The sequence below is a fragment of the Crotalus tigris genome, unplaced genomic scaffold (genome assembly GCF_016545835.1).
Source record: "Crotalus tigris isolate CLP2741 ecotype Arizona unplaced genomic scaffold, ASM1654583v1 scf7180000021159.508159, whole genome shotgun sequence".
Taxonomy (NCBI): Eukaryota; Metazoa; Chordata; class Lepidosauria; order Squamata; family Viperidae; genus Crotalus; species Crotalus tigris.
In genome coordinates, this window is record NW_024098372.1 from 337,290 (window position 1) to 352,171 (window position 14,882).

The 14,882-nt window shown below is 40.4% G+C and overlaps 1 protein-coding gene across 7 annotated transcripts in view; it reads right to left on the reverse strand.

The window, feature by feature from the left end:
- Window positions 1-14,882, reverse strand: part of LOC120320062 (UDP-glucuronosyltransferase 2A1-like) — a 105,277-nt gene that overhangs the window by 32,934 nt on the left and 57,461 nt on the right. Inside the window, exons 4-5 of one of the 7 annotated variants that reach the window (XM_039369483.1) lie at window positions 8,434-12,305; window positions 64-103 (exon numbers count right to left, since the gene is read on the reverse strand). The exons of 2 other annotated variants lie outside the window; for them this stretch is intronic. In XM_039369483.1, the coding sequence (XP_039225417.1) occupies window positions 64-103; window positions 8,434-12,305 (3,912 nt within the window). Of the gene's footprint in view, window positions 1-63; window positions 104-4,435; window positions 4,845-8,433; window positions 12,306-14,882 lie in introns of those variants that run through there. 4 more of the 7 variants (XM_039369482.1, XM_039369481.1, XM_039369490.1 and 1 more) reach the window with 4 other exon arrangements.

The following is a 14,882-nucleotide window of genomic DNA, read 5'->3' on the forward strand; positions in this document are numbered from 1 at the left end:
TTGAAACCATATAACCATGTTAACAATCAATAAGAACTTTTTAAAAATAAGTTTTAAATTTACCTCATATTCCTCTTTGCTTCTTTCCTCTCTGACAGTCTTTCTTCACAGTGTAAAGGAAAAAAGAAACTTAAGTAAGATTTGTTATGAATAGAGGTCTTAAATGGAAAATGAGAAATGTGAGAATTGGACAAAAGAATATTCATTGGGGCATTCTATGCTTCATTGATTTAGTGACTTGAGATTACAATCTTAAAGTGGATTGTATTAGCATGATTTGATTTTCAATTGTATTGGATGAACAAAATAAATGTGACATGTTTCTGATGGCCAGAGATGGGAATAAATACCAAAAGTATCCATATATAGAATTTTATACTCATTGTATAATACTGTATGCACAGCACTGTTTCTGCCAAAGAATTGTATAACATCTGATATAAATGTGTGTGTGTGTGTGTGTGTGTGTGTGTGTGTGTGTGTCAAACAAATTTAAAATTAAATATATAAAGTGTAATTTGTCCCACCTCACCTGCAAACACCCAGGAAACCCAATATCTGTTGTCTAGAGAAAATGTTCGCTTAAGTATATTAAATAGACTGCAATAGCAAACAGCAATGGGTAGAGGAGTTTGGCAAAAACCTTCATTGGGCTAAAGATCGATCAACACTGCAGGATATAGAGCAGGGGTTCCCAATCCCCAGTCCATGGACCGGTACCAGGCTGTGGCATGCCAGCAACCGGGCACACAAACAAGCAAAGCCCCATCTGTGGGACCCAGGCAGCACATAAAACCATGCCCCCTCCAGAAAAAAACTCTCTCCACATAACCTGGTACCCAAAAGATTGGGGACCTCTAATCTAGAGCAGCATTTTTTCTTCAAAATAAAAATTAATCACTAAAAAAGTATAAACTGTGTATTGTGGTTTGATTCATTCATGATTTGATTAATCTCTTTTAAACTCAATGACAGAAAATTCTAATTTTTTTTAGATATATTTATCTAAAGTAAATATGCCAGATATTTCAATTTCTTTCATTACTTTTATTTTTGGCCACAATACATGCTGAATTATATGTAAATGGCAAATATTACAATTTAATTAAGATGCGTTGAGTCTTTGATGCAATGTTCCATCTCTATTTTGAAACATATATTAACTAGTAGAATTATCAGGAAAGATTGTACCTATTGAAATTATACAGTTTTTCTCAAAATAAAAAAAGAAAAATATGAACCAGCAAATTGAAGCATTTACAGCATTCAAATGAAATTAACCACCATGTAAAAAAGATGTTGAGACTCTAGAAAGAATACAGAGAAGAGCAACAAAGATGATTGGGGGACTGGAGGCTAAAGCATATAAGGAACGGCTGGTGGAATTGGGTATGTCTAGTTTAATGAAGAGAAGGACGAGGGGGGACATGATAGCAGTGTTCCAATATCTCAGGGGCTGCCACAAAGAAGAGGGAGTCAAGCTATTTTCCAAAACGCCTGAAGGCAGGACAAGAACCAACGGGTGGAAACTAATCAAGGAGAGAAGCAACCTAGAACTAAGGAGAAACTTCCTGACAGTAAGAACAATTAACCAGTGGAACAACCTGCCTCCAGAAGTGGTGAATGCTCCAACACTGGACATTTTAAAGAAGAGACTGGACAGCCATTTGTCCGAAATGGTATACGGTTTCCTGCCTGAGCAGGGGGTTGGACTAGATGACCTCCAAGTCCCTTCCAACTTTACTATTACTATTATTATTATGGATCATCGCACAGTCAGCCAGATGTTCAGACTGGATTTGGCATTTTGTCTACCTATCGAGTCCTTACCCAGGACCTGGGAGAGGCAGATGTGGATGTTTGATGATATTACAGATATCGTTGCAGGATGGAAGCAGTTCCTAGTAAGGCCACCTTTTGCAATTGACTAATAGCGAATTTGTCAATGCCAATGGTGTTCAAGTGGTGCTCCAGTTGTTTTGGGACTGCACCCAAGGAACCTATTACTATTGGTACTACCCTTGTTGTTGTTGTTGTTGTTGTTGTTATATTATTTATTTGGTAATAGACAAGTAATTGATTACTGTTGCAATGTTAATAAACTAAAATACAATACAATGCATAGTCTAATTTTGGAATAATATAGGATGAAATAAATTGATAAAATACAAATATGTTAATGCAAAGAGACAGTAATTGGGTAAATGAATCTCCCTTACAGTGTACTTCAACTTGTTCTAGGTATCAGCTTTGTAGGATCACTCTCTTAGTAATAAACTTAGCAATTCAATGTAAATATATTCATTTCAGCCGAGGAGGAAATATGACAATTTCTAGCTGAGATCCCAGTGGGCTGTTTCTTCTAAAAGGGATAAGTGTTTCGATCAACCCATAATTGATAAAAAATATGGAATGAATTGAACTGAACTGAGTTGTATATGCAGCTTCTCTCAAAATATGACAAGTGGTGAAAGGGTCTATATTTAGCCATTGAACCCAATCATTCAAATCTTGCTCTTGAGGAGGGAAGCCATTGAAAGTAGATGCTGGATGGAAAACCTACATGTAGAATAACTTTAAAAAGTTGGTTGACTCAGGATTTGGCCTGGACCATACTTATCAGTTCTTTTAAGCATATTTTCTGAAGTCTATCAAAATGGGTCTTATGTCAGTATGTGAAAACTTTAAATATTAGATCGCTCTGTAAGAAATGAATACCTGTTTCCACTCTGACTCCAGGGGCAGATGTGTTCTCATCCATTCCCAATATGCATCTTAAAAAATGGGTCTGAACTTGTTCAAATGCAGGATAGATTTTTTAAGGCCCCACAATTCTGCGCTGTATGTCAGCACTGACTATTTTTGCCCTGAATACTTTTAGCACAGCAGTCAAGATAAATGGGTATCATAGACCAGTATATAAAACCCAAGAATCACAATTAAGATGAAAGGAAAAAAATAATTATTCTAACGCATCTAAAAAGAATTAGTGTTACTATTAATGATAATAGTTAATATTATTGTTAATATACTGTTAATACTATATTATATAACAGTGATCAAGGAGATAAAATCAGATTGATCTTGTAACAACAACATCTTGAGATAAACAAATCAAAATGACTAAGATATTTAGTAAAGAATGAAAATAATTCTTCCTTGAAAACTCTGCATAGAGATGGTGATACAGAATAATATGTTCTATTGATTTGATTAATTCTCCACCATAGTCTCTGTTCAAAGGGGATTTTGTTGGCATCTTCCTTTAGTAATAACTGTTGGCATTGAACATGGCTAAACATAAGGCCCTTCTGAATTTTGGGGTGCAACAGGTATCTAGCTGGTTGGAGAAGATGTGCACAGTGGCTCAAGAAAGTGTTTCTGGATAGAGTGAAAAGTCTGTTTGCAGTTCTAAATCAATGACCTACTGTTTCAGATCAGTTAGTGCACCTATGTAGTCCATCAAGGTGATGGCTGACTATGAAAAGTCATAAACTTTTATGGGATATATCAGGCATATATAGGAGATATACGAGAGCCAATTTGGTCTAGAGCAGGGGTGTCAAACTGGCAGCCCACGGGCCAGATGCATCACAAGTAGGCCACACCCACCCCAGCTCTACAAAGGTAAAAAATGTTGCAATATGTCACAATACGTCATGTGACATGATTGAGTTTGACACCTGTGGTTTAGAGGTTAAGGCATCAGGCTAGAACAGTAGTTCTCAACCTTTTTAATGCCGCAACCCCCAACCGGTCGTAAGTCGAGGACTACTCAACCGGTCGTAAATCGAGGACTACTCAACTGGTGCAGCACCATTTGCAGAATGGGAGTTTTGGCGGGCTCAGCAGGGCAGAGACAGCCTGGGCAATTTCTATTGGCTTTTGAAAGCCAATAGAATTAGACTCTATTCAAGAGAGTCTATTCTATTGGCTTTCAAAAGCCAATAGAATAAAAGGGAGTAGCACAGCTAAGGAAAAGGGGAAAAAAATGGTAGTCTGCATTGTTTGGCGACCCCCGTGAAATGGTCATTTGACCCCAAATGGGGTCCTGGCCCACAGGTTGAGAACCACTGGACTAGAAAGTGGGAGACCATGAATTCAAGTCCTGCCTTAGCCATGAATGCCAGCTGGGTGGGCCAGCCACTCTCTCAGCCTATCTCACAGAATTGTTGTTTGCCATCTTGAATTGTTTATGAAAATAATAAAATATACAAATAAATAAAGAAAATAAAGCTATAATTTGGCATGTATTGCCTGGCTCCAGCAACTTTGGAAGCTGTTGGTCATAATTAAAGGGGCCAAGTAGGATTAGGGTGGGAATAACTTGATAAATTTAAAGAATGAAAATGTAATTGACTTTTTTATCAGACAAAATCTACCAACTGCAAACCATTCTATGTTTGACTTTGCCTCAGGAAACATAGCAATCAAATTCTTAAATGAGGTGTTTGTAAAACATATTGAGAACCAATCAAATGACAGCCCTGCACTGTCTCCTGTATAAAGTGGGCCATAAAAGCAGTCAGCAGGAAACCAGAGATTGCTATGCTACTCCGTTTTTCTACTGACAGTTTTATTTCACTGATTCATATCGATCACCAAATATCAAATTTAAAAAAATCAAACATCCTTGTTTCTTCACATGCATCTCAAAAATGTAAACTTGCACATTGCCTACAGATGTAATCACTGCTTATGTTTGTGGTATTTTGTAATCTTTTATTTCTTTAAATTCAAGTATTCATTATTTTTTTTCACTGTTAGGTCAATGCTTTGGCGCCATCTTTATGTGTAAGTGCACAGACAGTGGTGCTGCTCGCCTTGGTCCTTTAGGCACTCTGCTGTTTCAGAAATGGGGGAAAAAAAGAAATGGTTTAGTCCCTCTCATGTCTTAGAATGAAAAAAAAAACACTTCTCAGTAAATCTAAAATTAGAGTGAATCTACTTTCTATGTTATAGAAAATCAAAAAGGTTTTTTTTTGTTTTGAAACAATATTCACACTCAACAAACCTGTTTCTGAAAAACAAAACTTCCCTATGTATAAGATAAGCTTATCATACAGCTTGGAACTCTAAGAATAAATTATTAGTCTCAGTACAGATTACATTATTGTTCTTGGGTCTCTCTCTAAAATGAGTATCATATAGTAACACAAATAACACTGCTGTAATGTTATTGTAGGACAGGGGTAGGCAACTCAAAATACTCAAACAGCCACTTCGACCCGTTTCCCACTGAAAACAAAACACTGGGAGCCGCAAAACCTTTCTGATATCTAAATGAAGAAAACACTGCATATATCCTTTTTTATCATTTTATATAGGTAAAAAAGGGTATATGCAGAGTTATCTTCATTTTAGATGTCAAAGGGGTTTCTCTCTGTGTCTCTCTCTGTCTCTCTCCCCCCTCTCTCCCTCTCCCTCTTTCTTTCTGCCCTTAGTCTGCCAGTCCTCTTCACCCATTTTTTTTTCTCTCTCTCTCTCCTCTATTTCTCCCCCCTTCTCTTTTTCTTTCTCTCTCTCTTCCCCCCTCTCTCTGATCTTCTGCACACCTGGAAAGCTGACTTCAAGCTGTTCTCCAACAAGGGGTAGGCAACCTCAGCTCTTTTATGACTCATGGACTTCAACTCCCAGAATTCCTGAGCCAGCATATCTGGGCTAGCTATCTCTCACCTGCCCTTCCTGTTTCCTGCTTCCTGCAGAGATGCAGCCAAGGGGGAAGCCCCACCCAAAAAGCTTTTCGGCTGGTCGGAGAACACCTGAGTCCACTCTCTTTTTTTTACACACACACACAGAGAGAGAGAGAGAGAGAGAGAGAGAGAGAGAGAGAGACAGAGAGAGAGGCAAGTGCCTCTCTCTCTCTCTCTCTCTCTCTCTCTTTCTCTCTCTCTCTCTCTCTCTCTTTCTCTCTGTCTCTGCAAATGGCAGAGGAGGCTAGGAGCCGCATGGGAAGGTTCAAAGAGCCACATGCGGCTCCAGAGCTGCAGGTTCCCAACCTGTGCTGTAGGAGATGACCATAAGTGACGAATCACTGCGGGCCTACAAGAGATCTAAGTTCAGCCCACCTTATCTCCCACTCATTTACCTTGACCATTAGTCGTCAGATTCTTGTACAGAGCTTAAGCTTGCAATAAATCTCATTTGAACTGCCTGAGTCTCCTGATTTCCCTGGCACTTGACAGTTACATGTTAATTTTGTTATTTGTGTTATAACTAACTTGTTTTACTAATGTTGTAAATTGCTCAGAGTCATTTAGGCAAGAAAGGGTGGTATGTAAATTTAGTAAATAAAAATAAAATAAGCATAGGGTACATTGAGCTTAATGGGCCTAAAAAAAGTGTATCCAATCTATTATGTTTCCTCACTTGCATGAATGGCTTCCATATTGCATATTTAGTTGGGTGTAAATATTAGTGTTTTGCTTTACCTTCAAAAAACACATCAGTAATTAAAACTAGAATATGCTTTCTTAGCACTTTTTACAATCCTTCACATTGAGATAGTTGAATTTCACAGTAGATATCAAAAATCTACATTTAGTTTAAATCTACTTTTGTTTACCCTATAAAGATTTTGATGGACAAAACAAACTGACATTTTCAAAAGTAATTCAGCAGACTTACTAAATAGCTCACAAAGTTAATAAATACTAGGCTGAAGTCAGGAAGACCTGAATTAAATTCTAAATTATCCATAATTCTGATCTAGTGAACATGAAATGTTGGATCAGCTTTAACATATGAATGGAGAAAACAACCTCACAGGTATTTTTCACAATACTTTTTTTAGTTAAATCAACATGTAGCATTGATCTTGAATAATATGATTCTAGGCTACATAATTTAAGACTGCACAAAAGGGAATCATGGATCGTACAATCTACTTAACAGTTATCAGTGTCAGCAATAACAAAGATAAATGGTATCCTAACTACACAGTAATACAAAGCTACCAGGAAGACTATTGTTTTTCTCCAGAAGATAAAAGTGTATGTGTTTTCCTTCATTGTGTTTTGACTTCAGAGAAAATGAGTTTGCAACTGGGTAGGAAACTAGAGTATTATACCTATATTTGAAAACCTCATCACTCAGTCAAGGCCCACATTCAGTGATCCAGAATTCTTTCCTATCCATAAAGAGTCAGGTGTAGTTTCTAGTTCAGGCTAGAAACTGGGAGACTGTGTAGTCTCTAGTCCTGCTTAGGCACAAAAAGCCAGCTGGATGACCTTGGGTCTCCCTCTCTCAGCCCTAGGAAGGAAGCAATGGCAAGCCACTTCTGAAAAAGCTTGGCAAAAATACTGCAGGGGCTTGCCCAGGCAGACTCCAAGAATAGGATTTGATTGAATGGGGAAAAAAAACCCAAACCCATATAAAATGTAAGGACCCCTACTTTCTTATATATTCTTCTACAGCAGTGATGGTGAACCTTTTAGAGACCGAGTGCCCAAACTGCAACCCAAAACCCACTTATTTATCACCAGGTGCCAGGTGGGCATGGCCTACTGGGTGGGTGTGGCTGTGATGGTCATGGCAGGCTTGGTGAGTGTGGCCAAGGTGGGCATGGACACCTTGATGTTGCTCACGGGGAGGGACACCTGTGAGGGCTGGGCAGGGTTGGGGGAGATCCAGGGGTCTCTGGCAGGTGGGGCAGTGAGCAGAAGGCTCGTCCTGCAGGGTGAGGTGAGGCGAGGCGAGGCAGGGCAGGGGTGCCATTGTCACAGGGCAAGGTGAGGCAGGGACCGGGGCGGCTGTTGCCTGACACCATCGGCCCCCGCAGACAGAGGCCAGCAAGCACATGGGGGGGCGACAGTGTCTATCAGCAGCCACAGCCTGCTAACCCCTCAACTGGCACACTCTGGGACTCCGCAGCCCCCACTGCCAGCAGCTCAGAGAAGCCGCCTCTGAGCTGGATGGATGGACCACAGCTGAGGAGGCAATGCAGTGGGTTGTGCTCAGGAAAAGGAGAGCATGCGGGACCAGGAGAGATGGGATGGAGGGGAGGGAAACCAGCTGTGCTGGGATGCATCTGGCCATGTGGGACCTTAGCGAGTTAGCAGGCGGTTGGTTGAAGAGAGACGGTTGCATCTCTGGGGCATGGCACATGTGCCCACAGAGAGAGCTCTGAGTGCTGCCTCTGGCACATGTGCCATAGGTTCGCCACCACTGTTCCACAGCATTTATAAAAACAAAATATCAAAACAAAAATGTCAGAAGAAAACTATCTGAAATCTTTCTCTCTAGCTTGGTACACACCAAGAGTAATTTATACAGAGGAGTCCTTAACATTAAATCTTCGATTTGCAGTCTCAAATCATTTAATCAAGCCATACTATGGCTTCTGTTCATCTATTTATCTGTCAATCCTAGAAAAAGTAAAAATTATGGAACGTGTGGCATAAAGCTGTAATAGAACAGTCTCTCTTTCCATACCTTTTGGCTACTATATGATCACGTACAGCTGGAATCCTGTCTTTCGCACGGATTTCATGTGAAGAGGTTTGCACCTGTGCCTCTGTACATATGCGAGACGAACGCCATTTCTTTCCCCGTGGTATGTCGACATATGAAGTCTGAACTTGAGCTTCAGTAAATAGAGGAGTTTTTGATTTCCTTTCCACTCTGGAAATTTGATCTAGTGTTTCCTCATCTTGTATTTTAACATCTGGAAATTCCACTGGACTCTCTACTAGTTTTGGAAATAATCTCAAATTTTCCTCAAAGGACAGGCCAAAATTGGTATTTTGCATTTGGAGCACTGCTTCCTCTCTCATGGTCCATAATTCGAGCAATGATTTTTGCACCAGAGCCCTACTGTGTTCTAGGCGGAAAGTCTCAGTTTTTGTATATCCTGATGCAGGAGTTGATGGTCTCCTTGGACTGGAAATTCGTGATGGAACCTGAGACTCAGTTTTGCATGGAAGAAAGGGAGACTCAGTTATGTGTGACACAGCAGGAAACTCTTCAATGCTCAAAGGTGCAGGAGACACTTTAGTACTCAAAGGAGCTGGAGATATCTCCATGTATGATGGAGCAAGAGGCAACACCATGTGCGATAGAGGAGAAGACACCTCTCTGTGTGAAAGAGCACGAGATGCATCCATATGAGATCGGGTGGATGACACATCTATGAATGATGGGGAACTTAGTAGAGGGCTCCCAGGAGATTGTTTCTGGGCATTTGGAAGATCCTCTGGAACATGCATATCAGTCAGGAAGACTTGAGCATTGATACCTGGAAATTCAGTCATAGTGGGTTTTATTTGATCTTCCACTGACTCTGTCACCCTCAATATTTCAGGAGCAGATGATAGCTTTGAGCTTTCAGTCTGTTGTGAGACAGGAAATATCTCAGTAGTTGGTGGCAAATAGGATAGGGAAGTTTGAATTTCAGTGTCTGTTAGATTTTTTGTCTTCCATATATCGAGGGAGGAGGTTTGCACCTGGGTTATGACTTGGCCTGCAGGAGGAGATTCTGCCTTTACAACCAGGGATGAGTGAACTGGGATCTCAGATTCAGAGGGGAAAGGGTTTTTTTCTGTGGATCCTGGCAAATCAATCCAAGATGTTTGTAGCTGGGCATGATTCAGTTCCTTTCTTTTCCATATGTCAAGGAGAGAGGTTTGTATTTGGGTGTCCATTTGTGGTGCTTCAATTTTTGCCTCTTCTAGTTCAAGTGAAGTCTGTTGCTGAAAATCAGCATACTTATGAGGTGGATGCCACAGATCCTCCTGAGGCATCTCAGCATCTGAGGTCTGCATCTGAGCATCTGCTTGTGACACTAGATGAGACTCTTCTTTTGCTTTCCATAAGTCAAGTAGAGAGGCTTGTGGCAGGATATTCATTTGTGATGGTTGAGCTGACTCTTCTAGTTCAAGTGAAGTCTGCTGCTGAAAGTCAGTATACAAATGTGAAGGAAAGTCAGCATCTGATGTTTGCACTTGTACACCATCAGTGTGAGATACAAGAGAAGGTTCTTCCTTTTCCTCTAGTTTATCAGCAAAGGAAGTTTGTGCCTGGGTGTCCAATTGTTCTTTTTTCTTCCATATATCTGTCAAAGATGTCTGCATTTCAAAATCAGCTTTCAACTTGTGAGAATGCTCCACTTTTGCCTCCTCTAACTTATTTTCAGATGTCTGCTGCTGCATGTTAACCAATTCTTTGGCTTTCCATATATCAATAAAAGAGGTCTGAGCTAATTTGTCTGCAGCAGGAGATGTAATTCCTTGCTTTGAGAATTCACTTGCAGAAGTTTGCACCTGAACATCCATTTGTTCTTTTACTTTCCAGATGTCAAACAGTGATGTTTGAGCTTCACTATCAACTACTAATGGAGGAGGCGATTCCACTGTCTTTGATGAATCTGATACTGAAGCATGTTCTTGGGCATCAGCTAAGTCTCTTGCTTTCCATATTTCAAGCAAGGAGGCTTGTCTCCGAGGTTCAGATTGCTTTGGAGAAGGAGATTCTATTTCCTCTGTAGTCAATTCAAGTTCTGCAGTCTGAGTTTCAGTTTCAGCTTGCAGGTGTGATGCCCGCCATTTATTTCCAAATGGTATTTCAACATATGATGTTTGTACCTCACAATCAACAGCTGGAGACCAAAGATGGTCTCTTTGGAAAGGAGTCTGAGAAGCTGATGTTTGAACTTCTGGAAGCTCATGATACCACTTGCGGATCTGAGCTTCTATTACTTGTGGTGTAATAAGGTACTCCTTTCCTTCTGTAATCTCTTGGTTTTCATTTTCAGCCTCAATTAAGGACAAAGAGGAGCACTGCTCCTGGAGTTTGGACTGTGACAAAGAACAGAGTTTTTTCATTAGTTCTAAATCAGATGTTTGCACTTGAGCTTCTTTTTTGAATGATGTGGAAGAAAATGATCTTGCAGATTCATATTCTGAAGTTGGTAACTTTTGTGCTGAAAAGGGATGCTGCTCAAAGTGCTCATCACTGAAAGTCATGTCTTGGGTCTCAATATCTGACCAAGAAGAAGCCTTCCGCATTAATTCATGACTTGACTGTTGCAACTGGGGTTCAGCCACCAACAGTGAAGAAATTTTCTTTAGAAATTCAGCATGAGAAAGTGGTTCCATGGCCTCAATCTGTGATAGCAAAGGAAGCTTCTTTAACAATTCAACAGTTGATGTTTGGACCTCTGCACTAGCTTGTGGATGTAATAAATGCCACTTGTCCCACTGCTGGATCAAAGAGTCAGATGTTTGTGCAGAAGCTTCAGTCAGTTGAAATGGGAGAGATTTCTTTTCTATGAGCAGAGGAGCCCCCAACTCTTCTTTTTCTAATTCAGGCTCTGATGGCTGTACCTGGATTTCCGATGACTCTATTACTGAAGTAAATGAGGTCTGAACCTGGGCCTCAGCATTCAATCGAGCAGCACGCCAATCATTCCCAGAAGGTGCTTCCACAGGTAAAGTCTGCACTTCAGCATTAACATATGTAGGGTATAAGTTGCTCGGTTCCGCCAGTGATGACTGGGAAAATGACAGCTTACTCTGGAACTCATTCTCAATAGAGGACACATCCTCCTTTTCTGACATGTCTGAAAATGAAGTCTGTACTTGCATGTCTGTCTGTGAAGGAATGTGCAAATCAGTAGGTGAAGTCTGCACTTTAGTCTCAACTAATATTGGCAAAGAAGCAATCTTCTCTAACAATTCTAGATACAAAGGTTGAGTCTGGATACACTCTTTCAAAGATTCTGCAGGCTCCCTATCTGGTAAAGAAATAAATGAGGTTTGCACCTCAACTTCCTTTTCTTCAGGTAGTGATGATAATGATGTTTGCACCTGGGCCTCCATTCTTTCTGGTAACGACAACAGCGATGTTTGCACCTGGGCCTCCTTTTCTTCTGGTAAAGATAGCAGCGATGTTTGCACCTGGGCCTCCTTTTCTCCAAATAATGACAGCAGCGATGTTTGCACCTGGATTTTCTTTTCTTCTGATAAAGACAGCAGCGATCTTTGCAAATGAGCTTCAACCTCACAGAGTCTTCTTAATTCTGCAAATGAAGCTTGGATTTGGGCATCAGTATCAACTGGGGTTGGGCTCCGCAGGGAGACACATGACGTTTGTGCATGAGCATCAACTTCTGTAGGTAAGCTTGAAAATGAAGTCTGGATCTGAACATCAGCCTCAGAGGGTGACTCTGCTTCTACAATGGGTACTGAAATAATGGAAGTTTGCAACTCAACTTCTTTATGTAGTCGTGACCACCGCCACCGATTTCCTTCTGGAATTTCTACTTTAGATGTCTGTACCTCAGCTTCAATATATAAATCATCTTCCTCCTATTTGGAGAAAACATGATTATCTTGTACTGAAAGTTAAAGTAATCTTTGGCAGTTGAGAAAGATTTTTTGCTTGCAAGAGCCAAAAATCTGGATTCCTACATAATGTACTGCTTGAGCTTTTAGAGGTCTGCCCAAATGAAAGGAACATTAAACTAAATAAATAGGATTGTTTTCTTCTAGCTGCACCGAATTGCTAATTCACATTAATAAGTAGAGATCTAGTCGGGTTTGACTAAAACTGTCTAATTTTTCTTAGGAAACTATCTTAGGAAATAATACTCTTGCATACTACAATTTCCTGCCTTCTTTAGATGATACCAAGGTATTATACCCCTTTATGGATTACTGCCTTGTCGGGGCGAAGGGGCTTGCGTAACTCAATGAAGCTATAAGTTATGCCGTGTAAGGCCACCCAAGTCGGACAGGTCATAGCAGAGAGTTCTGACAAAATGTGATCCACTGGAGAAGGAAATGGCAAGCCACTCCAGTATCTTTGCCATGAAAACCCCATGGACAGTACTAAAAGGCAAAAAGATATGACGCTGGAAGATGAGCCCCCCAGGTCGGAAGGTATCCAATATGCTACTGGGGAAGAGCAGAGGCTAGTACTAGTAGCGCCAGAAAGAATGAAGCGACTGGGCCAAAGCCGAAAGGACGCTCAGCTGTGGATATATCTGGTGGTGAAAGGAAAGTCCGATGCTGTAAAGATTTTTTCTCCATTGGAACCTGGAATGTAAGATCCATGAATCAAGGCAAGCTAGACGTAGTCAAAAAAGAGATGACAAGACTGAACATCAACATCTTAGGAATCAGCAAACTAAAATGGACAGGAATGGGTGAATTTAACTCAGATGACCATCAGATATACTACTGTGGGCAAGAATCCCTCAGAAGAAATGGAGTAGCCTTCATAGTCAATAAAAGAATAGGAAAAGCAATACTGGGATACAATCCCGAAAATGACAGAATGATCTCAATTCGAATTCAAGGCAAACCATTCAATATCACAATAGTCCAAATCTATGCCCCAACCACTGGTGCTGAAGAGGATGAAATTGACCGGTTCTATGAAGCCCTACAGCACCTTATAGAATTAACACCAAAAAATGATGTCCTTATAATCATGGGGGATTGGAATGCTAAGGTAGGAAGCCAAAAGATAACCGGAATAACAGGCAAGTTTGGCCTTGGAGTAAAAAATGAAGCAGGGCACAGGCTAATAGAATTTTGTCAAGAGAATACGATGGTCATAACAAACACTCTTTTCCAACAACCCAAGAGACGGCTCTACACATGGACATCACCAGACGGTCAACATAGAAATCAGATTGACTATGTGCTCTGCAGCCAAAGATGGAGAAGCTCTATCCAGTCAGTAAAAACAAGACCAGGAGCTGACTGTGGCTCAGATCATGAGCTTCTCGTTGCAAAATTTAGGCTTAAATTGAAAAAAGTAGGGAAAAGCACTAGGCCACTCAGGTATGAACTAAATCATATTCCTGATGAATATACAGTAGAGGTGACAAATAGATTTAAGGAATTAGATCTGATAGACAGAGTGCCTGAAGAACTATTGATGGAAGTTCGCAACATTGTACAAGAGGTAGCAACTAAAACCATCCCAAAGAAAAAGAAATGCAAGAAAGCAAAATGGCTGTCTGAGGAAGCTTTGCAAATAGCTGAGGAAAGAAAGGAAGCGAAAGGCAAAGGAGAAAGAGAAAGATACACCCAACTGAATGCAGAATTCCAGAGAGTAGCTAGAAGAGATAAGAATGCCTTCTTAAATGAACAGTGTAAAGAAATAGAAGAAAACAACAGAATAGGGAGGACCAGAGATCTCTTCAAGAAAATTGGAGATATGAAGGGAACATTTCATGCAAAGATGGGCATGATAAAGGACCAAAATGGCAGAGACCTAACAGAGGCAAAAGAGATTAAGAAGAGATGGCAAAACTACACAGAAGAACTATACAATAATGAGCTTAACATCCCAGATAACCACAATGAGATTGTCATTGACCTCGAACCAGACATCCTAGAATGTGAAGTGAAATGGGCCTTAGAAAATCTGAGCAACAACAAAGCTAGTGGAGGTGACAGTACTCCAGCTGAGCTATTCAAAATCTTAAAAGACGATGCAGTAAAAGTGCTACACTCAATTTGCCAGCAAATTTGGAAAACTCAACAGTGGCCACAGGATTGGAAAAGGTCAGTTTACATTCCAATTCCAAAGAAAGGAAATGCCAAAGAATGTTCAAACTATCGCACCATTGCACTCATTTCACATGCTAGTAAAATTATGCTTAAAATCCTACAAGCTAGACTCCAGCAGTATGTGGATCGAGAACTACCAGAAGTACAGGCAGGATTTCGAAGAGGCAGAGGAACTAGAGATCAAATTGCCAACATACGCTGGATCATGGAGAAAGCTAGGGAGTTCCAGAAAAACATCTACTTCTGCTTCATTGACTATGAAAAGCCTTTGATTGTGTGGATCACAACAAACTGTGGCAAGTTCTTAAAGAGATGGGAGTACCAGACCATCTCATTTGTCTCTTGAGAAACCTATATGCG